A 27,009-nucleotide genomic window follows, 5' to 3' on the forward strand; every position below is an offset into this window, starting at 1 on the left:
CACCCTCCCTAGCCCCTTGGGAATGGGCACACTATGGATCAATAAGAGACAATAATACAGAGTTAGGGCCATTTTTAAAAAATGCCTTACCTGAGGCATTCTGAAATTTCTTACCTCTTATAAAGGGGAAGAGAGAAATGCCTTATTCCTTGTTTCCTGCCTTCATTCCTCACCAACTACCTCACCGTCACCAGGAGAAAATATTGAGGGACTCTGCTTACTCAGTAGCCCTGCTTCTTCAGCAATCACACAGTTCCCCTGGGATGCTTCCTGTCTGCAGCATTGCCTTCCATTCAGTGAACAACCGCAATCGTGTAACTCATGGCCCCTGAAAAGAGTCACCCCTTTACCTTCTACCTGATTACTCTGTTTCTCTCCCTGCATCATGCTCATTAATTCATGGAACAACAGGAGAAAAGTCTGAGATGAAGCATGTGGTAATTCAGCCAGGGTCTTTTGATAGGGGACTCTATCAAAAGCTTTTTTTTTTTTTTTTCCTGTCTTGAAGAAACTGCCAGAAAATGTTTCTCTTTAAAAATGCTATCATTTCAGGGGGATCAGGGAAAAATTCAGGATGAACTTCCCAGAATCAATACATTTCTGTTCTGTGTGACTCTGGGAAGTGGTTATTGTCAATTAGGTATTTGTCCCTTAAGGATATTCAAACAAATATTTATTGGGAGCCTTCTATATTCAAAGAACCATTGTGTATTAATCCATTTTCACACTGCTATAAAGATGCTATCTGAGACTGGGTAATTTATAAAGGAAAGAGGTTTAATTGACTCACAGTTCCACATGGCTGGGGAGGCTTCAGGAAACGTACAATCATGCAGAAGGTGAAGGGGAAGCTAGGACCTTCACATGACAGCAGGAGAGAGAAAAGTGAGCAAAAGAGGAAGTTGCCAAACACTTATAAAATCATCAGATCTCATGAGAACTCACTAACACAAGAACAGCCTGGGAGAAACTGCCCTTATGATCCAATCACCTCCCACTAGGTTCCTTGCTCAATACTTGGGGATTACAATTCAAGATGAGATTTGGGTTGGGACACAAAGCCTAACCATATCACATGGTATCTACATTTTATTTTGTTATGAATGAACATCATGGGCCCACATTGTACATGAAACTGTGAGTCTGGTGCCACTCTGCTATGGGTAGTGTTTACAGGTGGGGCTTACTAAGGTGCCCTGGCCAAGAGGACAGTCTCCTTCCTTCCCAACGCCACCCCTGCCATCCTGAGAAGGGAGTATGGTGTGGTGGACCTGGGCTCAAGTCCAAACACCAAACTGATATCTCAATGCACTGGAAAGTATATGAGAAAACGCTCTTCACTCTTAAAGTGTGATCGAAATGCTCATTAATATCATGATAGATTTCTCACGAAACGTTTGATTTTTTTATGCACACTGGTTAGAATAAGATACTTCTAGTAACAGAATGAAAAAGCAGTCTTTCAAAGAATATGCAGCTGAATATGAATATGAAATACTGGAAAGCAGGCCATCTTTCATTTTCCAAATTGACATCAATTATATGAGCCTTTCTACTTGAAAGAAGTTTTATTTAAAGGCCCAGTTCACTTATTTGTAATTCATTTAATTATGTGGGCTCCTATAATTATTTTTTATAGGAAAATAGAGTAATTACATCTAAAGGGCAAATATCCTTAAGAAACTGAAGTTTTTAAAATGGGAAGTATGAACACAATTCCATATGCTGAGAAATTCAAGTAAAAAGGTTGTTAGATTTGTTCATAATCAATTAATAGGGTATTAAATGGCTCTTCTCCTGCTGTCTTAGAATTCCAGCTAATGCCATTCTAAAGAGAGGTATAGTAGACCATCCTCAAGAACTATTGGAGTGGATTGTTCTAGATCCATGACCTTTACACCATCATCCCTTGCCAGCAAATATGAATATGATACAACCAGCAATTCTAAAATAATTGAAAAGAGGGATTAAGGTACATAGTTGTGGGCCAGTGGGGGAATGCAGGGGCATTTTGTCTGCCTTCCCCAAAATGGGAGTGGAGGTTGGGGTGACAGCTTCTGCTGCTACAAAGCAAGTGCTGGTAGATCCAGGAAGACCTACTCCAGAAGAGCCTGAAGTGGGGAAACGTATCTAGCTCCCCAGTAGCTAGTTGCTGAGGCTCAGAACTCACAGGCTCACCTTGGGCAAGCTTGACATGTGACACATGTACGTGATGACCACTACTCGCTTCCTCATGGAGAATTTATTTTTTTTTCTTTTTAGAGACAAGGTCTTGGCCTGGCGCGGTGGCTCATGCCTGTAATCTCAGCATTTTGGGAGGCCGAGACAGGCGGATCACGAGGTCAGGAGATCAAGACCATCCTGGCTAACACGGTGAAACCCCGTCTCTACTAAAAATACAAAAAATTAGCCGGGCGTGGTGATGGGCGCCTGTAGTCCCAGCTACTCGGGAGGCTGAGGCAGGAGAATGGCGTGAACCCGGGAGGCGGAGCCTTGGCGACAGAGTGAGACTCCATCTCAAAATAAACAAACAAACAAACAAAAAGAGACAAGGTCTTAATGTTACCCCGTCACCTGGACTGGAGGGCAGGGGCATGATTATAGCTCACTGCACCTTTGTGTTCCTGGAATCAAGCAATCCTCCTGCCTCAGCCTCCTGAGTGGCTAGGCATACAGATGTGTGCCACCATGCCTGGCTAATTTTTCTTAATTTTGGTAGAGATGGGGTCTTGTTACGTTGCCCAGACTGATCTCAGACTCTTGACTTCAAATGATCCTCTACCTTGGCTTCCCGAAGTGCTGAGATTACAGGTGTGAGCCACCATGCCCAGCCCTCATGGAGAATTCTGAAGGCTGCAGGCCAGGCCACATTCTGACTTTCCTGGCCCTGGGCATTTTTGCCTTTATAGGTCCCTCCCATCATAATACTATCAATCTTACACATGATTTTTCATATACTTTTATGTCTTCAACATTTTTCTTCTGTCTTAGGAAAAATTTAGTATGTTTTCATGGGCCCTAAAAATTCTAATTTTGGGATGTGAAAAAAAAAAATATCCTACGACCCTAAGCTTTTATTTTTGCCTTCTGACTTTAAAGTACAATCAGAGTATTTCCACGGGCCCCTAAAAGTACTTTGGGCTCCAGGCCTTGTGCCAGCTGTGCCTAAGGATCAGGTTGACCCTGGCTGGAGGAACCCACCACAGAGTGGCAAGGCTGCATTCACACTGGTACTGCCAGCATCCTGTGAATTCCCTTTGGGCCACAGAAGGTAGCTTCGCTGGAGCCATCCTAATGGGCATTGGCCCCAGAAGATCTGCTGCTGGGGTGAGGTGACATGATAAGACAGGGTGGAGGAAAATAAGGCCCTTCGTAGTTTGTACTACATCCAGCTCAGTCCATTCAGCCAACCAGCTGTGGTGACAAAGTATGTCACTGGCAAACCTGTAAATGAGTCATCAGTTGGAACTTAACTACTTCTCCTCTGGGACATTTAAGCATTTTCAAAAGTGTAAATACTGACTTCTGATTTATGTTACTAAATTGAGACTCCTTTTACGAACTTTGCATTTGATAGAATAACAACTACTTACAAAGTAGATTTAAATTAGTTCAAAAAACTGTTTTAAATATTTTGGAAGTATTCTTTCACATAAAGATAATACTATCTCTTCTTCCATTTAGTAAAGCTTTCTACCTAGCAGTGAATTTGGTTATTTTGCATTATTTTTTATTAAAATTTTAAAAGTCACATTTTTTTCCGGTGATTATTCTCACCCATTAAGACATTTTAACAAATTTTATTTAATTAATTGATTTTTAATTGTAGTGTCTATTTCAAAAACTATGAGAGCTATTCCTGTAAACTGGTAGCCTGTTAGCTAAATGCAGCTACAAAATGTGTTTGGGGGATCACTTATTTCTCTCATCTTTGCTTGTGGTGAACCTGCCTTTCCTGTTGTGCATGTTCGCTGGCTCTGGGCCTGGGCTCCCCCTTTTCACGGGCATGCAGTCTCAGTTCACCACAGCCCTCCTTCTCCCTGTGGTGTCACACCCAACCCCTTCTCCCAGCTAGTTTACCTGCCTGGCTGCTGCAGACTTTGAGTTTGTGACCCTCAACCGATGGACACTCTCACCTCTGTTCTTGTAGTTCACTGATGTATCTATCCCCTAGGGCAGTGTTGGGTGTACAGCTGGCACTCATAAGTGCTGACTCACTGACTGAGGACCCACTGAGTAGGCCCTAAAAACTCTACTTCCTTCATAGGCCTCACTGCCCCTGGCAACTTTCCTACCTTGAGTATTTCCCTTTTGGAGTACACTTGGAGTCAACTGTCCTCTCTTCTTAACTCTCTAATGAGCCCTAGACATTCTTTGATATGAGAAACTAATTTTTTAGCAATGTTACACACAGCAGAACTTTTCAAATATCTTACAAGCCTAAGCCTTCCCAATATAAAATTTTATAGCCAGCAACCTGCAAAGAATCCCCAAATCAAGATCTCTCACCACCCACCAGCCTGTTCTGATTTTGCTTCTTCCTCCACATCTAGGTGCATTGCTGCTCAGAAAGTATGATGAATTATGAGAATCCTTATTCATGTACGTCTACCCCAACCAGGGACCACTGCGATTGGCTGTGCAGGCTGTGCCCCCTACAGCTCTGGAATGCCATCCACAAAGCCTGTGCAGTTGCCCTGCTTGACCCCTGCCCCAGCTGAAGCTATAGGGGAAGGACAAAATCTAAGATTTTAAGAAGGGAAGAAACTATTTAGGTCATAGTCAATCCTTGGTTTCATAAGTGGGAACACTGTAGCTCAGCAAGATTAAGTGACTTTTCTAAAGTCATATATTTAGCAACAGAACACAGCCAGAATCTAGGTCTCCTGACCTCATGTCCACAGTACATTCTAAGTCGACTTTACCAGTCGGCCCTGTCCTGCTCCACCCACTTTATGGCAGGGTCCTACAGAAGTCTGCCCATCCCACCTCTTCCTTTTACTGGGGCTCCCATAAGAAGAGCCAAAGAGTGCTCGTTCTTTCTTCAAACTGTGTCAGGAGCCAGCCCATGTCCTGTGAGGTCTGCAAAGCAGGGCGAATATACTCCAGGGGGTATGCAAGATGATCCATCACAATGGGGGTAGAAAACTCTAGAAGTTTTCTTTCCTTTAAATTATTATCTCATTATTTTATTGTTGTCTGTTTCATGATGTTTATACAATTTTAATTCAGTAATATATGTACATAATTTGCAAGTAATGTCAGTGGTGTGCATGAAAAACAATTGGAAGAATTTTTTATTTTTTTGAGACAGACTTCCCCAGGCCAGAGTACAGTGGCACAGTTTTGGCTCACTGGAACCTCCCCTTCAAGGGTCCAGTATATCCTGTCTCAGCCTTCTGATTAGCTGGGATTACAGGTGTGCACCACCACGCCTGGCTAATTTTTGTATTCTTAGTAGAGACAGGGTTTCACCATGTTGGCCAGACTGGTCTCAAACTCCTGACTTCACATGATGCACCCATCTTGGCCTCCCAAAGTGCTGGAATTACAGGCATGAGCCACTGCACCCAGCCTTTAAGAAAAATTTTTAAAGACATTTATGACTTCACCCTTGGAGAGTCTGATTTATCAAGTTAGGGCTGAGGTCCATGATTTTTTTTTTTTTTTTTTTGTAAGGATGGGGTTTCACTATTTGCCCAGGCTCGTCTGGAATTTCTGGGCTCAAGCAATCCTCCTACCTCGGCCTCCCAAAGTATTTGGATGACAGACGTGAGCCACTGCACCCAGTCTAGGAATTTCTTTTTTAATATCCAAAGTGATTCTGATGCACAACCAGATTTTGGAACGACTACGCTAAGGTCTTGAGCATTCTGACCTAGGTAAAGTTAAGATGTTGATGAAGTTGTATATACAGGTCTAAGGATAACTACTTACTTTAGGCTTAAGGAAGAATAAAGTAATTTAATTGGAAAAGCTACATATGACCCATGGTATCCAGTATAGACTCAGATAAATGCCTGAACTGCTGAGTATGGATCTCTCATTTGTGATGCTCAAATTTAGTTGAGCAAACTCTTTTTTTTAAACTAATAAGATATGTTTCAGCTAAATTATAAATCTGCATCCTCCTAAAGTTTGCAATTCAGACTTTATTTCCATGCTGTCTCATTGATTTTGTGACTGTGCTCTGAACACTCTACAGGCTTTTGTTTAATTTGCATCCATTTGTTTCATATTGAGAAATATGAAAGTTCAATAGTTGGGCAGCTGTGGCAAGAATTCATTCTTGCCTGAGGTCTGGGGTGATAATTGCAATGCAAGATATTTCTGGTTATTACCCCTTAGGTTCGATATCTCAAACATGACTCCAAAATATAAACTACATTAAAGCTAGGCTTTGGCCAGGTGCAGTGGCTCATACCTATGGTTCCAGCTACTTGGGCGGCTGAGGCAGGAGGATCGCTTGAACCCAAGAATTTGAGGCTGCAGTGAGCTATGATCATGCCATTGCACTCCAGCCTGGGCAACAGAGTAAGACTCTGTCTCTGCTTAAAAAAGAAGGAAAATTAGGCTTTGTGAGACCCAGTTTTTGTAAAGAGATACACTTTTAAAAGTATAGTCCAGTGGGTAAAGGGAATTAAAAAGGAACTGCAGTATCTTTCAATATTATAAATACACATACATTTTGACTTGCAATACTATTTCTAGAAATTCATCTTATACATATATATATACAAAAATGGCCCTTTCACAAGTGACTGTTTATTACAATATTATTTGTAATCACAAGAAATTTGAGACAGGCGGGTTCCCCTCAGACATTAAATAAGTGCTAATTTAGTGATACAAAGGAGTATCTGGTGGCAATAAAAAAAGAGAACATTTAAAAAATATGATTTAGACAGCTCTTCAACATACATTATTAAGTGAAAAAGCAATGAACAGAATGGTATATGCTACCCTTTGTATTTTTTTTTTTAAAAAGAAAAACACATGCATATACAGCAAGAAGCCAGGTTTCTTCTTCTCTGCACCTTCCCTGCTTGTGTGTCTCAGATCTGCAAGTGCCTCCTCCCAGACCTCCTTGTCTGGGCATCTTGTCTAGGGTCCTTCTGGGTGGCCCCTCTATTCCAATAACCCTGTTTCCTCTTGTTACGCTATCTGATCAATGGAAGTAACAGCTTTCAGCTGTTGCTAGTCTCTGAGGTTGGTATTATTATTGTCCATTGTCCCGTCCACTAAGTGAGGAAACTGAAGCACAGTGATGGAGCCAGGATGGAAGCCCACACATTGTCACTCAAACTTGAGCTTTTTTAACCATGGCACAATACCACTCACAGATACTAACACCCCAAACATACATATGAATATTATACGGTAGATGCTACATGCTTTAAGGGAGAATAAGACAAAAGACAGAGTTTCATTGGTAGAGGTGGGTGGCAGTGATGTCCAGGAGAGGCCTAAGAAAGTTACATTTAAGCTGACGCCCAAAGGAGGATGGTTGTTAGTGAGGCTGGAGTCTGGGAGATGAACATCTTTGGCCTGTGCAAAAGCTCTTGAGGAGAGAAAGAGCTCAGTATGTCCAGAAGGGAGGCTGATGAGAGACACTAGTATAGCTGGATTAGAATCCAGCACAGGGGGAAGAGGAGGGCATGGGGTGAGCCTGGAAGAGTGATAGGGATCACTCAGGGCCAGGCCAGCCAAGTAAAAGAAACGAAGTCTTCTTAGAGCACCAGGGAGCCACTGGAGAGAAGTGATGTGATCTAATTTATATTTTACAAGGGTCACTCTGTCTGCAACATGACAATGGGATTTGGGTTGGGAATGAGGAAAGAAGAACGGGCAATAGTGGAAGCAGGCTGGGCGCGGTGGCTCATGCCTGTAATCCTAGCACTTTGGGAGGTCGAAGCAGGTGGATCACCTGAGGTCAGGAGTTTGAGACCAGCCTGTCCAACATGGTTAAACACTATCTCTACTAAAAATACAAAGATTACCCGGGTGTGGTGGCACATGCCTGTGATCCCAGCTACTCAGGAAGCTGAGGCAGGAAAATTGCTTGAGCCTGGGAGACAGAGGTTACAGTGAGCCAGGATTGTGCCACTACACTCCAGCCTGGGTGACAAAACGAGACCTTGTCTCAAAATAAATAAATAAATAAATAAATAAATAAATAAATAAATAAAAAATAGTAGAAGCAAAGAAATTACCAGTTTATTGCAGTAGTTCTGGTGAGAGAGGATGGAGAGTTGAACCAACATGTTGCAGTAGGAGTGGGAAGAAGTGGTCAGATTTCAGGTATATTGCAGAGGAAAAATTAACAAGACTTGACAGCAGATTGGATGTGGCTGGTGAGCAAGGGAGAAGTGTCCAAAAGGGTTCCTGGCATTATGTGCTACCCAACAGACTCACTTAGCCACCCAATATCCTTTCTGGATTAAGACCTTATATAGGTTGACCCATCCTCACCACAAGCAAAACCACAAACCCAGCATGGAGGGCTGGATTTTCTTTTAAACAGGAACAATACAAAGTACTACGCAAATATCACCAATTAATGGAATAAGTACATTCTTACTGTTAATCACGACTTAATCATTACTTATAATATTGCCTGTGGGCAAATGGATTTACAACCAACTTAGAAATGAGCCTATTAAACATAATCAATGTATAACACATAATTAACTTGATAAAGAAAAATATAGGCTGGGTGCAGTGGTTCATGCCTGTCATCCCAGCACTTTGGGAGGCCGAGAGGGGCGGATCATGAGGTCAGGAGATCGAGACCATCCTGGCTAACATGGTGAAACTCTGTCTCTACTAAAAATACAAAAAATTAGCCGGGCGTGGTGGCGGTGCCTGTAGTCCCAGCTACTCAGGAGGCTGAGGCAGGGGAATGGCGTGAACCCAGGAGGCGGAGCTTGCAGTGAGCCGAGATCATGCCACTGCACTCCAGCCTGGGTGATAGAGCGAGACTCTGTCTCAGAAAAAAAAAAAAAAGAAAAATATATACGTTTTACATCTAATTTGTGTTTTCCAGGCCCGTCCGAGAGTTTTCCATGCCAAGAGGAGCGAACACTTTTTGCTACTGTGTTAAAGCAAATGTGATTGTCACTGGAGGTGAGAGGATGGTTCACATTACACAGGGGTTTTCTACTTTGCAAACGTCGTTCTCTTTGAGTTTTGGTGCTGGGAAAAACACATTAGGGAATTTACAAATTGGTGTCAACTCAAATCTGTCTGCCTTTTTCTTTCTGGTGTCCGGATTTGATAACATACTTAGAAAAGCCTTCTTCAGCCCAAGAATGCGTGAGACAAATTTTCCTGTTTTTCCTAGAATTTGTTCTTATTGTTTTGTTTTCTGTTTTACCTTTAGAGCTTTAATCCATCTAGAGCTTATTTTTATGTGTGAGAACATGAGTTCCTAGGTGTCCCAGGAGACCTGGAGCCCCCGAAGCAGAATGGCACTTATGTGTGTGTGTGTGCCTTTTTCTGGAGAAAAATTTCAAAATTTTATCAGATCCTCCAAAGGAGATCATGACCAAAAAGGTCAAGAGCCAGTGATTTAGAGTTAACAGACGAGAGGGCCAAGAAGAGAATCTTGAAGAATACCAACATTTAAGGGATAGGTTAGGTAGAAATTGAGAAAAAAGGTTATCTGCTATGAGGAAAGAAAAAGGTGACACAATAAGTTTCGGGGGGAAGGTAAAGGACGGAAATGATCTTTGAGACTCAGACTCCCTATTTATAATACTGGGGTTTTAATAGCCGTAGGGTGGCTTTGAGCCGGGGCCCTGGAGTCAGACTGTGTGGGTACAACTCCTGGCTCTCTCACTTGTGAGCTATGTGGTAGGGGGCAGGTTGTTCATTCCTTTAAGCTTCAACCTCATTTGTAAGTGGAGTTGATAATAGTTACCTACCCATAAGGTTATTATAAGAATTAAACTGACTGGGCTCCATGGTTCACACCTGTAATCCCAGCACTTTGGGAGGCCGAGGCAGGAAGACTGCTTGAGCCTAGCAGTTCAAGACCGGCCTAGACAACATGAAAAGACTGCTAGTTCCAGCTACTCAAGAGGCTGAGGCAGAGGATCACATGAGCGTAGGAGGTTGAGGCTGCAGTGGGCCATGTTTGCACCACTGCACTCCAGCCTAGGCAACAGCAAGAGCCTGTCTCAAAACAGCAACGACAATAACGACAAAACTAACTAATTCAAAGTGCTCAATACAAATTTGTTATTAATAATACAAACAATAAGATTATAATACCTGGCCAGGCGCAGTGGCTCGCACCAGTAATCCCAGCACTTTAGGAGGCTGAGGCGGGAAGATTGCTTGAGCCCAGGAGCTCAAGACTAGCCTGGGTAATACAGTGACATCCTATCACTACAAAAAAAAAATTTAAAAATTAGCTGAGCATTTGGTGTGTACCTGTAGCCCGAACTACTAGGGAGGCTGAGGTGTGAGGATTGCTGGAACCCAGGATGTTGAGGCTGCAGTGAGCCGTGACTGTGCCACTGCACTCCAACCTGGATGACAGAGCAAGACCCTGTCTCAAAAAGAAAGAAAGAAGCAAGGAAGGAAAGAAGCAAAGAAGGAAGGAAGGAAGGAAGGAAGGAAGGAAGGAAGGAAGGAAAAGAAAAGAAAGCAAGGGAGGAAAGGAGGAAGGAAGGGAGGGAAGAAGGAAGGAAGGAAGGGAGGAAGAAGGAAGGGAGGAAGAAGGAAGGAAGGAAGGAAGGAAAGAAAACAAAAGAAAAGAAAGCAAGGGAGGAAAGGAGGAAGGAAGGGAGGGAGGAAGGAAGGAAGGGAGGAAGAAGGAAGGGAGGAAGAAGGAAGGGAGGAAGAAGGAAGGGAGGAAGAAGGAAGGGAGGAAGAAAGAAGGAAGGAAGGAAGGAAGGAAGAAGGAAAGAAGGAAGGAAGAAGGAAGGGAGGAAGAAGGAAGGAAGGAAGGAAGAAGAAGGGAGGAAGAAGGAAGGAAGGAGGGAGGGAAGGAAGGAAGGAAGGAAAGATACCTACTTCATAGGATGGTGTTTAAGATTAATTGAGATAATTTATGCTTGGTGCATAATAGGTTCTCAATAAATATTAATTCTCTCTGTTTAAACACATTGGCAAAATCACTTTGGCAAATGTGGAGATTTTGTCGGAATAAAATGAAATTTGCTATTCCAGCTAGGAGACTGTTAGAGAAGACATGAGTGAGATGGAAAAGGTCTGAATTACTGTAGGTGCTATTATTTAAAAAAAGAAAGACTCAATCTCAAAGACATGGGAAATTAATTATTCCTAAGACTTGGAGATGCAATGCTTTTGGGAATTAGTAAGAGAAATCAACCAGCTCCACGTTTGCAAGGCAGGAGAAATGAAAAAGTAGCAATTGTGTTGATAGTTATACAGAAATGAGGCAGTGGGTGCTTACCTGGGGAAGGAGAACAAAAGAAAGCTCAATTGTGAACTTAAATGTCAAGTGTTGATTAGACATCCAAGAGAAGATTCCTTTTGGTGACAGGAAAAGATCTGGTTGGAGATGAATGACGTCAGGGCTCCTAGGCTACCTGAATCAGGGAGGAGATGAGCTCCCACAGGTTCCTCAAGGAGGCCAGGGTGGCCTTGCAAGAGACAGGAGGCATGTAGGCTTGCAAGACTTCAATGAGCAAAACAGAAACACAAACAAACAAATATCAAGAAAGTGACTTGTATTGCAAACCCAAACTTTAAAAAGGGAAGAAACAATAAATTTTTTTAAAAAAAGAAGAAACTGTCATCAAGAAAAAAAATCAATAAATACATCATTGGTAAAAGAGTTTATGGCAAAAATATCTATTAAAGGAGCCATGATGTTTAATGAGTAAATGCTATTGACTCTGTCAATAGTAAGATTTCTCCAAATTTTTCACTCTCAAACATACACAGCAGGCAGTTTGGTTTCCTATCTAAAGTGTCCTGCCTCATCCCTGAAGTGCCTTTACTGCTAGATATAAAGACAGCTGAGCTCCTATTTCATGGCTGGGGAATCTCCCCTAAGGGCATAAAGTTATTTTTTTTTTCAAGTACACTGTGCATTCAAAATTTATATTTAAATCTATGCTCAGCTTTGGGCCTTCTACAACTCTAAATTGAAATTAGCTTATGGTTCCAACAGTATTACAAAATGATATAGTAGTCTATTGGCAAGCACAACAAATAAAAACAATGCACTGGAAGTTAGAATAGCTGGGTTTAGCCATCACCTGGCCAATCACCAACTCTGATTCTTCAGCAATCACTTAATGGTTCCCTTTTGCTCATTTTCCTTATCTGGTAAAATGAGGAAGTGGGACTAAATACATTTCAAGATCCCTCTGAGCCTAAAATACTGTGATTCTATTTTTTAAAGAACTGCCTGTTCACAGGGAGATAAACTAAAAATGTCCTTTGGAAAATTTGGAACCCAGTTTGCCAATTAGATGCTACTCAATATATAATTACAGCTTTGTGCTCTCAGAAAAACCAAAGCATTAATTGTCCACAAACCTCTAAAACTCAAGTGAGGACATGAAGAAAAGAAAGGAAGGCATATGGATAAGAAGTCTGTAAAGAAGTGTGTGGGAGTCATGGCTTGGGTAGGGAGCAAGTTTCTTGATACTTGGTAGTGATGATTCTAAGAAAAACAGGAATCCAAGTCTCTCAACCAAACTAATTACAGTTATTTAAAGAGCTCCATACTGAGGTCTAGAATACATCAAGAAACAAATGCTAGAATCAGAAAAAGAAGTGGGATACTTTCAGAAAAAGACGTGGGTTACTTATATCCCAATTGCCTGATCCCCTTTGCCCCTTCCTGAGTTAACGACGGTCTTGGCTTATTACTTCCAATGGAAATGGGCACAGATTTTGGTCTGGACCACACATCAGAAGGAGGATGCAAGAGTTGAGGGAGGGAGAGCCCTTTGGTATGAGAGAGAAAGCAGCAAACATGTTTGAGAATCAAACTGCAATGAATGCTCCTCTCTCCATTGCATGTCTTTAGTTAGGCAAAAATATTAACCCTCTTCCTCTTTCAATGCAAACCCTGCACATGAAACCCTTTGAAAAAGCAGTACCTAAATACATGGCTAATATAAAATTTGATTCTAAAATCTGATTGTCACATTATGCTGTCACATTAATCTTAACCAACTCCTCTGAACAGCCCTTTGTCCTCACACACAAAAGAACACAAAATGTTAAGAATTGACCGGTTTTTACAGGCTTTGTAATCTTAGTATTTTAATCATTTCTGGGGGGAAAATGTGTTTGGTAAAGTTTTAGGACTTAAACCACTTCAGTGTTTTGGATTAAGCCATCTGACTCTCATTAACCTCAGTGTTCATTATATTATAAGATCCTCATCTACAGCTTTGAAAGCGTATTAATTATAGGTTTTCTAGCTCTCTCACAGAGGGAAGAAAACACTTAGTAGTATGACCGACAAGCAACTAATACTTTTCATCATGCATAATTTATTGAATTGTTACAGTTATGGAGCCTCTATTAGTAGAAAATGCAAATTCCCAGTAACTGAAAACACATTTTTCTCGGGAGAGTACTCTTGTTGATTAGTGACTCAGCCAAGCACCGTTGCTAAATGTACCGTATGTACCCGCTGACGACTCAAAATATACAATAAAGGCAGCTTTGCTAGGCTTAGTCGAATGTGTTAAATGTGCAGGGGCATTTGATGAGCTTCAAAAAAGCACAAGCCTTTGCTGGAAAAAAAAAAAAAAAAAGCCAAACCAGGACAGAGTGTTTACCAAGAAAACCTAAAAATTTCCTGAGCATTATTTTGGTGATCATCAAGAATGTTTTTGCTGAATAGTGTTTGCACTAGCCTTTTTAGGAATTAAGTTCCTAGTATGGAAGGTTCAGAGTAGAAACACAATTAACCTCCCAAAAAGATATTTTGGGGGCTCTGCATGCATTTTTTTTCATGTTTTGTTCAACAAATATTTTCTGCACAATTGCTATAGATTAGGCTATTAACCTTATAAAGGTCAGATTGTATTCCTAACCTGCGAACATTTAAAGTCTAATAGTATAAATAAGACAAGTTTATAGATAACTACAAAGTATAGCATGAATCAACATATGATGACGATGATGATGATGGTGATGGTGACGGTGATAATAATACAGATGAAATAATATAGGCTTTGAGAGCTTAGAATCTGTCTCTTTCTGCTCATTCTGCCTCCACAAAGCCACCACGTATGATTGCACTCCTAGCAACAAAGGCAAGCAGAGCTGGAGGACATCTGGGATCAGGCAATAGGGAACCTCCAGAAGACTGGGTTTTCTTCACAACGCATAATGGACAAAGCCATGAGTTTAAGAGGCCTAGATATTTCTCAGGTGGCAGTTCTCTATTGCATTCTTCTTCATGTGATACACAAGTTACAGATGTTCTTCTGGGGATATAGCCTATTGCCTAGCCTCATCATCCAGGAATGCTAATGCCCATTTCAGGGGATGTCCCACCAGCACGATGTAAGATCGCGTGTGGGTGCAAGGCTTAGGTTCTGAACATGTCTGAAGAGCGTGATACATCTCGGCCATCGCCAGTGAAAAGCAAATGCAGGCAAGATACTGCGTTATTGGAATTATTCAGTTTGAATCGTGTAACTGAATATCTGGTGAGTTTCTTACTAGCTATAAAAATTCCAGATTGCCCTCTGCTTTAACTGTAGTGATCTCTCCCTCCGGAGCACATAATCATGAAATTTTAGAGCTGGATGGAGCCTTGAAGATTATTATTTTACATGAGGAAATTGAGGCCCCAGAGAAGTCACACAACTAGTTAGCTGGCAGAGCTGAGTCTGAGTCAGTTCTCTTTGCACCCACTCAGCCCTGTGTTCTTCCTGGACCACAGAAATCTGGTTTACTAGACACTCTCTCTCTCCTGCTTTTTTGTGTGAACTGAGCCCGCTCATCTCATCAAGAGTGATGCACTTGGATGAAGTGACTCACCAACTGAGAGAATAATCTGCTAAAGGAAAGAAAATCCTCTCTTTGATATGTGACTTTATCTAAATTCCGGCTTCACACACACACATACACCACACACACACACACGCACAAAAGAAAGAAAGAAAAAAATAGAAAGCAACAAAAAAACATGGAATTAACTCTTTATGAACCATAATATTTATACTATAAAGACCTATCTTCAGATTTGACATACTCTTTACAAATACTTGTTTACCCTCTATATCTCCTTACCTTATTGCTACTACCTACTAGATTGTAAACTCTCAAGAGCAGGGATCATATTTCATATATCTGTGTATCAGTTCTTCTCCCATAAATATAATCTAAATGCATTGTAGGAACTTAGAATAATAGTAATAGTAATTATTAGTTTATGGTCCAGAAACTGTTCAGTTATACATGTGTAACTCCACTCAATCTTCACAATACAACTATGATGTAAGTTCCATTTATCCCCATTTTATAGATAAGAAAACTCAGATGCAGAGAGGCAAAGCAACTTACTCAAAGTCATAAATTTAATTAAGTGACAGAGCCAGGTTTCAAATCAAATATGACTCACTCAAAATATGTGTCCTTAACCACTTCATGAGTGACTCTACCAGCCAGCTCATTTACTTAGCAAATATGTATTAAGTGCTTACTACTTGCCAAACACTGCTATGAATGAGAACTACTAGGCTCACCAGATAATGGGTAAACAGAGAGGTAAACAAATAATTATTAGTGCTGTAAAAGAAAGCTGAAGAAAACACAGTAAAAACACAGAAGGAGTCTGAACTCCATTTAGGGCAGAGAAAGGTGACTAGGGAAGGCACTGGGGAGAGTAATAATCAAACTAAGTCTAAAAGGGTATAAACTTGGGTCTCTGAAAAAGTAGACCTTGGGCAGGAACAACATCTAGAATTTCTTTGTATCCTTCACATCTTGCAAAATACTAAGGGCACAAAGGTATCAGAAGAGAAGGGGGAGCATAGATTAAAAAAAAAAAAAAACAGTAAGTGCACAGTTAACTTCTCAAGAGATTTTCTTTCTTGTTGTTAATAAGAGCATCATGGAAGTTTTAAATTTAAGAAAATATTCCACTTGTTCATCAGCCACAGCCCCTAAAATATCTTGGTTGATGTTTTAGCCAGCTTGAGCTGCCTTAACAAAATACCATAAACAGAAAGGTTTAAGCAACAGAAATTTTCTGGAGGCTAGAAGTCCAGGATCAAGGTGCCAGCATTGTCAGTTTCTGGCGAGGGCTCTCTTCCTGGCTTGTAGACACCTGCCTTCTCTCCATGTTCGCAAACAGCAGGGAGAAAGAGGGGAGAGAGGGTGGGTTGGGGCAGCAGGATCTGGTGTCTCCTCTAATAAGGACATTAATCCCATCATGAGGGCCCACCTTCATTACCTCATCTGAACCTAATTATCTCCTAAAGGCCCCCCCCATTTCCAAACACCATCGTGTTGGGGCTAGGGCTACAATATATAAATCTGGGAGGGAATGAATTCACTCCACTGCAATTCTTAAGAAATGGAAACCAAGAATCAGCTATGCAATGAGTTTTTTTTTTTCAGCCTGCCTGTAATAACACTCCAAGAAGTGAGAGCCTCTGAAATGAACAAATGACCTTCCAAAAATATTAGATGAACATTCAACGAAGATCCATTTTTTTGTTTGAACACGTTTTTCCCCGTTTTTGGCACTTGATAGTTAAACCTCTCAGCTGTGATTCACCATGCCAACAATGAAGTTATTGAAGTGGTTCAAAAAATATCTTTTGAATTCTTACCATAGATTATATGTGACAGTAAACAAGAACAAGTCCTGTTCTCAAGGCACGTGGAGTCTAATAGTGGTCCAGACAAATAATTAACTATGAAGGATGATGGGGATGAAGGAGGCACATAGGTAGAGCACTCAGGTCTGAAGAATATGGAAGTATTCTGGAATATTACTGGAGGAAAAGCTGTGCTGAGACTTGATGGATGGACTGGGATCCTCAAAGAAGAGAAAAAAGGTAGAGAAAATACTATGCTTTTTCATGAGGCCCAATAAAATAATCATAGAATTATGGAAGCATCTATCAAATGTGCCTGGTTTATAAATATCCAACGAACAAGTGAACTAATTATTCCTCCATACCTGACTGGCTCTTTCAGTGTGGATAATCTATCAAAATAAAAATCCGATATACATCAGGAAATACATCCTAATGTGTGGCCCAATATATAATACCAGATTAACTGGAATGACTATTTTGGGTTTTCAAAATTTATTTATTTTCTTTTTTTCTTCAAATTTATTTTAAGTTCCAGGGTACATGTGAAGGATATGCCGATTTGTTACATAGGTAAACATGTGCCATGGCGGTTTGCTGCACAGATCAACCCATCACCTGATATTAAGCCCAGCAGCCATTAGCTATTCTTCCTCATCCTCTCTCTTCCTCACCACCCAGTGAGTGCGAGTTGTTCCCCACCATGTGTCCATGTGTCCATTCTCGAGGTTCAGCCCCCACTTACAAGTGAGAACACACAGTGTTTGGTTTTCTGTTCCTGTGTTAGTTTGCTGAGGATAACAGCTTCCAGCTCCATGTCCTTGCAAAGGACATGATCTTGCTCCTTTTTATGGCTGCACAGTATTTCATGGTGTATATGTACCACATTTTCTTTATCCAATCTATCATCAATGGGCATTTGGGTTGATTCCGTGTCTTTGCTATTGTGAATAGTGTTGCAATTACATAAACAGCCATGCATCTTTATAATAGAATTATTTGTATTCCTTTGGGTATATAGCCCGTAATGGGATTGCTGGGTCAAATGGTATTTCTGTCCCTAGATATGTGAGGAATTGCTACACTGCCTTCCACAGTAGTTGAACTAATTTGCACTTCCACCAACACTGTAAAAACATTTCTTTTTCTCTGCAACTTTGCCAGCATCTGTTGCTTCTGGACTTTTTAATAATCACCATTCTGACTGGCATGAGATGGTATCTCATTGTGGTTTTGATTTGCATTTCTCCAATGACCAATGATGTTGAGCTTTTTGAATATGTTTTTTGGCTGCATAAATGTCTTCTTTTCAGGAATATCTGTTCATGTCTTTTGTCATTTTAATGGGGTAGTTTTTTCTTGTAAATTTGTTTAAGTTCCTTATAGACTTTGGATATTAGACCTTTGTCAGATGGATAGATTGCAAAAATTTTCTCCTATTCTTTAGGTTGTCTGTTCACTCTGATGATAGTTTATTTTGCTGTGCAGAAGTTCCTTCCCATTTGTCAATTTTTGCTTTTGTTGCTATTGCCTTTGGTGTTTTCATCATGAAATCTTTGCCCGTGCCCATGTCCTGAATGGTATTGCCTAGGTTTTCTTCTAGGGCTTTTATAGTTTTGGGGTTTACATTCATTCAAGTCTTTAATCCATCTTGAGTTAATTTTTGTATAAGGTGTAAGGAAAGGGTCCAGTTTCAGTTTTCTGCATGTGGCTAGCCAGTTCTCCCAGCACCATTTATTAAATAGGGAATCCCTTCCCCGTTGCTTGTTTTGGTCAGGTTTGTTGACAATCAGCTGGTTGTAGATGTGTGGTTTTATTTCTGAGATCTCTATTCTGTTCCATTGGTCTATGTGTCTGTTTTCATACCAGTACCATGCTGTTTTGGTTACAGGAGCCTTGTAGTATAGTTTGAAGTGGGGTAGCATGATGCCGTCAGCTTTGTTCTTTTTGCTTAGGACTGTCTTTGCTATTCAGGCTCTTTTTTGGTTCCACTTGAATTTTAAAATAGTTTCTTCTACTTCTGTGAAGAATGTAAAATGACTATTTTGAATTTTAGGCTTTTTATATGTAAATTATGACTGTTAATAATTTAGGTTATATATAAATTATAACTTAGGTTATAATGCCTTTATACAGCCTCTTTGTCTAGTAGCCTAAAGGTCCTTGGTAATATGTAAGGTGCTTAGGAATGCTTTGTTGTATTACTAACTCAATTCCATTTTCTGAGATGTACAAATCACATTTAAATAATTAAATTAATTCATTCAGTTAAAACTATTAAACTTTGGGAGTTAGTTTCTTTCTTTTGTGAGATAAGAAAGTTGGATTATGCAACTTCTAGGATCCCAGTTTGAAGTTCTTTGATGTTTTTATGACTCAGTTTCCAGGATGACATTTAAAGAATTATTTGTGAAACATAAAATTTAATATCTTAAAAAATATTCTATATTTTGTAAACAATTACAGTTTTTATTCTTTTTGGAAACATAATTAGATTACAGCTGCACGTTTGTTTAAGTAATGATGGCTGCGGTAAAAAATAACCCCCACAATGTGAATGGGTCCAACACAATGAAAATGTAAAGTTTAATGTCAGCTCTCAGAATTCACTGGCTAAAACTCAGTAACCTGACCACACCTAACTGCAAAGGAGCCTGGAAATGTGTACCCAGGAAGAGAGGATATGGGTTTGGTGAACACGTAGCCAGGTTTTTCATAAAACTGTGTGTGTGTGTGTGTGTGTGTGTGTTTGTGTGTACATATGATAATATATGCCTGGTTCAACTTTTAGTTTTAGTGCTATCAAAATTCCAACAGATCATGGCTAAAGGATATAGTCAAAAAATTTACAGAAGAAGAAGATACAATTAGCAGATCTATTTGGGGAAAAATACCCAACAGCATTAGCTATCATAAAATGTAATTAAAAATAAGGTACCATTTAGACCTATTAACATAGCAAACATTTTAAATCATGACAATATTCATGTGCTGGCCAGAATTTAATGAAACTGGCAGAATATATCATTGATGGCCTTGGGATTTAGTACAGTCATTTTGGAAAGTAAACTAGCAATACGTTTGAAAGTGATAAAAATGTTTATAGCCTTTAACATAATGATGCCACACCTGGGACTTTATCCACAGTAAATAATCCAAAAGGAAAAAAAAGACCACAGAAGTACAATAACCATTCATTACAGTATTGTTGAATAAAGTAAAAAACTAGAATTAGTTGACTAATCAATGGACAAGGGGTTAAGAAATTGAGAAATAGTAACTAAAAGGATAATTATGAGGGCATGAGCTCATGGTCTTTCATAAATATAAAAAAGTAGTGGGTATAAATATGTATCTAGAAATGTATCTAATTTATATTTTTAAAAAGTTAACAGTGATTTCCTACAGGGAGTTAAATTAGAGATTATGAAGGAAAAGACATTTTTATAAAAATTATACCCTTCTATGATGTTTTAGCAATTAAAAAATCATATTTATTCTATGGTAGTAACTACACATAAATGATATATGCCTATGAATACATGCTAGAAGGGAAGACAGAAAAATGACAACAGTTGATTTGTTATAATGGTGAAGATTAAATGCAGTTTCCTCTTTCCTTGATTTCTTTCATTATTATAATGTTTGCTTAATTTAAGAATGAAAACAAAAGAGCAGCTGCCTTAAATATTTTTGGAAGTAAATAAAGTATAAATAATACATTAATGCATGAAAGTATAGGAAAAGATTGAATCAAGAAAAGAGCTCATAAAATATTTATGAGAATTCACATTTGTGTATGTAAATACAGTCTTCACAAAACAGCCTTCACCAGAAGTGGCAGATCCAAACCAAGGCCAGCCCCTTAGCACATCAATCACAGAATGATGCATCCCGCCAGAAACAGACTGTGATTTGCTTTTAGAAGAAAGATATGGGTGTGATACAGTGAGAGATACATTTGAAACTCTGACCACCTGAGGAAACAAACAATCTTTCCCTGTCCTCCTTTTCAGGAGACGATAAGGTCATCCGGCTGTGGCACCCCAATATCAGCACCAAGCCCGTGGGCAAACTTGTGGGACACATGTTCAGTATCACTGAGATCGTCACCAATGAAAAAGACCAACACATCGTCAGCCTCTCCTCTGCAAAGGTAACAAAAAGAAAATAACAGAACAAAACTAGTTTTTTCCTTAAAATGATCTGTTGGAAGGCATAGCGGTTACACAATTTTTGACTGAAATAAATGATAGTCATTGAATCATTGAGAAAAATATTGTCAGGAGGGAAAAGGAAATGAGAAGCCAATGTTCTCTGTGTCTATTGATTATAGCATAAGAACAAACACAAGTTTAAAAACAAGTGTAAAAGAAAAACAGTACTGAAAAGATAGCAAATATTATCCTCACAAGTAAAACGTAAGAGGCCTTTCAATAGATAGGAACATTAGGAAAAAATGAGGAGTTCTGTTATTGTTGCTGTTATTAAACAGTGTTTGAAACATTCTAACCAATTTAGTAAAACAAAAAAAATGAGTTACAAATATTAGAAATTAGGAGACTGAATTATATTTGCAAATAATGGGATCGTTTGCTTGAAAAAAAATCAATAAATCAACTTTCAGTGTAGGAATAGATAAATTCAGTAAGGTGGCTAGTTGCAATAGCAACTTAAAAATAAAATAAAAAAATTAATTTCTAAAAAATAAAAAAGGAAATAAATAAATTTCTATATAAGAACAATAATTAGTGAGAAAAAAGGTCAAAGAGATAGTATTCACCAGAGTAAAAAATATGAAATACCTAGGAATAAACTTAATAAGCAATATTAACTACTAACATTGAGATAACTATGAAGTTTTACTGAGGCACTTTTATTTAAGAACACAAATTAAGGGACATGCTATGTTCTTTCATGGAAATGTTGTGCTGTAAAAGATATTCTCCATCAGATTAATCTATTTATTTATTGCTAGTCAGAATTATTTAAGTATCAGCTTGCCAAGTTTAAAGTTAATGTAAAAATACTAGTATATGGAAATATCCTAGAAACTTTGGAAGATATAATTATGAGATGGCACTTTCCCTGTCCAATATTAAGCATATCATAAAGTCAAAATAAATAAAACAGAGCAGTAGTCAATGCAGAAATAATCACATCTATGAAGCAAAGGAGAAAATGCAGGAATTAGCTTATGTCTATGGGGGAATTTTGTATAGGACAGAAATAATGTTTCAAATATGTGAGCAAAGGATGGCTTATTAAATAAGTGTTGGGAAAACTGATTAGCCATAAAGAAAGAAAGATGTAATCAGATCATCATTTCATAATATACAGCACAATACATTACATATGAATTAAAGATTCTAAATTTAAAATACAAAACCATAGAAATTCTAGATTTCCAGAAGAAATATAGGTGAATAGTCTTACAACTTTTGGGTAATTCCTCAGCATAGCACCTACGACTAAGGAGAAAATAAATATGACTAAATAAACATTCAAACTTTCTGTAAATTATAATAACTATCATTTGTTGAGTGCTTAAGTGCCAGGCACTGTGCTATGTATTTTATATATGTAACTCTTTGATGCTAATAACGACCCTATAAAGTAATTATCCCTGTTTTACACACGTCAGGGAAAATGACATCTAAATCACTTACACAAGGTCACAGAGCTATCTGGTGCCGAAGTGTGGCCAATCCCATATTTGCCCTTCCTCAGCCTGCCTCCCTATACCCATAAACAAAGTTAAAGGCAGACGGCGGGGGCAGGGGCGTAAAAATGCAATAAAAAGCAGAGAAATTGGAATAATATCCCTGAACAAATATCAAACATCTCTAGCAAATCAGTAGGGGAAAGAAAGAGGAGAGAAGGGCAAAGGTTTAAGAACACAGACAGGTTTACATACTGCTGTGCGGAAATAAAACTGGCAAAAACTTCCTGAGTATTTATTCTAATAAAATAGCTAGATGAGTGCACAAAGATCTGTATAAAAGGATGCTCATTGCACTATTGCTTACATTGATTTAAGAAGGAAAAAAGAAAAACAAAAGAGAAGAGGGAGGAAACAAGAAATACAGAAAGGATATGAAAGAGGGAAGGGAGGGGAAAGAAGAAAACCCGGATGCTTTCCCTCTTTGCCCCATGTCCCCCACCCCCGCACCTCCCTCCTCGCATACACCCCCTACCCCTCACACACCCTCTACCCAATGCAAAGCCCTTCGATGGAAGCAATCAGGATCTCCAAGGCCCAGTCGTTCCCTCCATGCTCACGGAACTATGTGAATCTCCCCGGAGCCCGTGCTTGCCATGTGGAACCACAAGGGAAAGACTCTAAGGACCTTTGAGGGGTTCCTCCCAGGCCAGAGAGGAAAATGCACCCGGCACCTGCCTCCTCCACCTCATAGCTGAGGACGTGACCTCCTGACCTGCAGGCTTCACCAGCAGGGCCAGCAGCCCTCACCTGCCAATATGGTAGCCACAAATTCTTAAAACATGACTAGTCCGAATTGAGGTCTGCTGTGAGTGTAAAATACACAAGACTTCAAAGATTCAGTATCCCCCCCACCCACCAAAAAAAAAAAACCCTCAATTTTTTGAGACAGGATCTTGCTCTGTCGTCCAGGCTAGAGTACACTGGCATGGCGCAATGGGGCTCACTGCAGCCTCGAGGCTGTCTGCTGCCTTGACCTACAGGGCTCGAGGGAGCCTCCCACCTCAGCCTCCCCAGTAGCTGGGACTACAGGTGGGGGCCACCATACAAAGCTAATTATTTTTATTTTTTGTAGAGAGCTCTCTTATTTTTTGTAGGTCTCTCTAATTTGCTAATTTTTAAATTTTGGTAGAGATGGGGTCTTGTTAAGTTGCTGGAACTCCTGGGCTCAAGTGATCCTCCTGCCTCAAAGCACTAGTATAGGCCTGAACCATGGCACTGGGTCAATCGTTTTTACATTGACTATATGTTGAAGTGATAATAATTTGGCTATATAGGGTTTAAAAATACATTAATAAAATTAATTTTTAAAAAAGAGTAAGGGGCTGCACATAGTGGCTCATGCTTGTAATCCTGGCACTTTGGGAGGTCAAGGCGGGAGGATCGCTTGAGCCCAGGAGTTCGAGACCAACCTGGGCAACATAGTGAGACACCATCTTTAAAAAAAAAGATTATGATAATGGTTGCACAATTATTTAAATTGACTAAAACTCACAGAACCTTACACTAAAAACGGGTGAGTTTTAAGGTAAATAGATTACACCTCAATAATGAAAGATAATTAGGGTGATGTACCAATAAAGTAAAATTCAAGAAGAAAAAAAGGCTTTGATTCAGTAAATTATGCTGTATCCTCATATATAATAATCACATAGACATTCAACATTATGTAAATGAATAGTGATATGAAAATATCTAAATAATATATAAAATACAATAATATGTAAGTAATCAATTTTAAAACATAACGTGTCTATCATATGTTATTGGAGATGATTAAAAGCAAGATGTTTTAGTGAGGCTAACAAGTTTATGGATATACATGAATGGATTTTTTTTCTTTTGTTTTCTCTTCGTTTTTTTAATAGTAAATATACGTTACTTTGTAATAAGGAAACTTTTTTTTTGAGATGAAGTTTCACTCTTGTTGCCCAGGCTGGAGTGCAATGGCACCATCTCAGCTCACTGCAACCTCTGTCTCCCAGGTTCAAGCTATTCTCCCGCCTCAGCCTCCCAAGTAGCTGGGATTACAGGCTCCTGCCACCATGCCCAGCTGATTTTTGTATTTTTAGTAGAGACGGGGTTTTGTCATGTTGGCCAGGCTGGTCTCGAACTCCTGACCTCAGGTGATCCACCTGACTCAGCCCCTCAAAGTGCTGGGATTACAGGTGTGAGCCACCATGCCCAGCTTAGGAAACTTTAATTTTTTTAAGTAGTACTGGAAAAACAGTGAAGATTTTGAGACACTAAAACTAAAAACATGTTATGATTGAGATCTGGAGTCTCCTACAGATAATTTAAAGAGAAATAAGATATCCTTCTAGCAAAAGTTGAGATCACTCACGCTCAGAGATGAAGAGACAGAAGAGAGAACCTCTCCTATTTCTTTTAAATGTAATGAGTGTATTAAAATGATACTCATTCATGCATCTCCGTAGCACCACTTGGGAAAATTACTTAATATCTTTCCACTTGGTTTCTTCATCTGTAAATGTAGGAATGTTTAGCCTAGAGGGCCATCATAAAGATGAAAGGAGGTCATTCATTTGGTTATTTAGCAAATATTTATTTATTTCTTGAGTGTCTATTGTGTTAGCTACTGTTCTGAGTTCTGAGTTCCAGAGACAAAGCATTGAACAAGGAGGACCAGGGCCCTGCAATGAGAAGGTTGACATGCTAGGGGAAGAGAGAGACAAACAAGCAAAGTAACAAATACACGAGAAAACAGTATGATAACTATGGTAAGAAATAGGAAAACAGGGCTGGATGTAATGGCTCATGCCTGTAATCCCAGCACTTTGAGACAGGAGGATTGCTTGAGGCCAGAAGTTCAAAACCAGCCTAGGCAAAACAGAAAGACCCCATCTCTACAAAAACAAAGAAGAAGAAGAAGAAAAGAAATAGAAAACATCACGGTGCAGTGCGACTGAATCTCACCTGTGAGGAGGTGACATAAAAGCTGAAGCCTGAATGATCAGGCAAACCAGCCCCATGAAGAGCTAGGAAAAGGAAAAGGGCGATTTAGGCAGAAAGAAGAGCGAACTAGGCTGGGTGCAGTAGTTCATGCCTGTAATCCCAGCACTTTGGGAGGCCAAGGTGGGTGGACTATTTGAGGTTAGGAGTTCGAGATCAGCCTGGCCAACATGGTGAAACCCTGTCACTACTAAAAATACAAAAATTAGCTGGGCATGGTGGTAGGCACCTGTAACTCCAGCTACTTGGGAGGCTGAGGCAGGAGAATCGCTTGAACCTGGGAGGTGGAGGTTGCAGTGAGCCGAGATTGCACCACTGCACTCCAGCCTGGGCAACAGAGTGAGACTCGGTCTCAAAAAAGAAAAAAAAAAAAAAAGCAAACTAGGCACATACATGTTTTTGGTTTTTTTTATCAAAGCTATATTATTATTTACAGAAAAGAGAACAGACAACATCCCTTCAAACTATTTCATATAAATTAGCTTTCATCACATTAAGCAGAAAGCACATAAATCACCATGTGTAGTTGCATACCCACTACATGCCTTTTCCTAAGCTCTTAAAATAGCAAGATTTTCACTCTTTCTTCTAATTTTGCAGTCTTTCCACCAGGATATTATTTTCTTCCCCAACTGCTAAAATTGTATGTCTAGTCACAGAACCCAAGTATTGAACAGATATGCCACATCTGTTACACCTGAAGAATAACTGACAAATGTTGAAAAATGCAGAGACAAATATAATCTTCACTTACTTTCATTTCATCAGCAAAAGCAATGGGAGCAATGGTTGGAAACCTTCGCAAGCACAGCTCTACTGACCAAAAGGCTGATTCTTTTTTTTTTCTCTGAAGGGGAGAAATTTACATACTTCGATGACTTATAACAGATTATAAATGTGTGTAAAACTTGCTGTTTTTTGTACATTTTCACTTTGGAAGTGGTATGTAGAAACCTGAGAAAAGGCAGTTTGACTAGATTGTGAGTGTGCATCTCTTCAAAGGCAGTTATCTTTAAAAAAAATTCTGCATACCTAAAAGTGAATTTCTTTTCTACTTCAAGTCTTCTCTTCCTTACTTCTGATTTTCCTCTGTTAATGGTATCATTTGTTTCCCAGTGAGCCGTGATCCAACTTCAAAGTCACCTTTGATCCTTCTGTCTCCATAAGCCTTGCCACTGGTCAGTCTGAAGTCTCTAAAATGTGTCTCCTATAAATTACCTCATTCTTCTTCCCAGAGTCATGGCCTTGGTTCAGACCCATCCACCAAGGGGAGCCCAGTTGCAGGTGGCCCATTAGAAAGCACTTGTAGACCTCTTATCTTCAGTTTCTTCTCTCCCCAAACCATTCAGATATTGTATGGCCATGTTGATCCTCCTCCAACCCATTTATAACCTTGTCATTCCCTTCTCACATATATTCAAAGTCCCCTCATGCCTTACAAATAAAGTTCAATTTATTTTTTCTAGTTCTTAAGGTTCTCTAGGGTCTGGAACCAGAATATCTTTTCAGCTTTGTTTGGCTTCAGAAATTTCAAGC

The 27,009-nt window shown here is 39.6% G+C and overlaps 1 protein-coding gene across 1 annotated transcript in view; it reads left to right on the plus strand.

Annotated features, from left to right (window-relative positions):
• Window positions 1–27,009, plus strand: part of WDR64 (WD repeat domain 64) — a 156,701-nt gene that overhangs the window by 51,298 nt on the left and 78,394 nt on the right. Inside the window, exons 8-9 of the mRNA XM_025360038.1 lie at window positions 9,047–9,126; window positions 20,795–20,934. Coding sequence (XP_025215823.1) covers window positions 9,047–9,126; window positions 20,795–20,934 — 220 coding nt within the window. The remainder of the gene's footprint in view (window positions 1–9,046; window positions 9,127–20,794; window positions 20,935–27,009) is intronic.

Source organism: Theropithecus gelada, chromosome 1 (assembly GCF_003255815.1).
Source record: "Theropithecus gelada isolate Dixy chromosome 1, Tgel_1.0, whole genome shotgun sequence".
Classification (NCBI taxonomy): domain Eukaryota; kingdom Metazoa; phylum Chordata; class Mammalia; order Primates; family Cercopithecidae; genus Theropithecus; species Theropithecus gelada.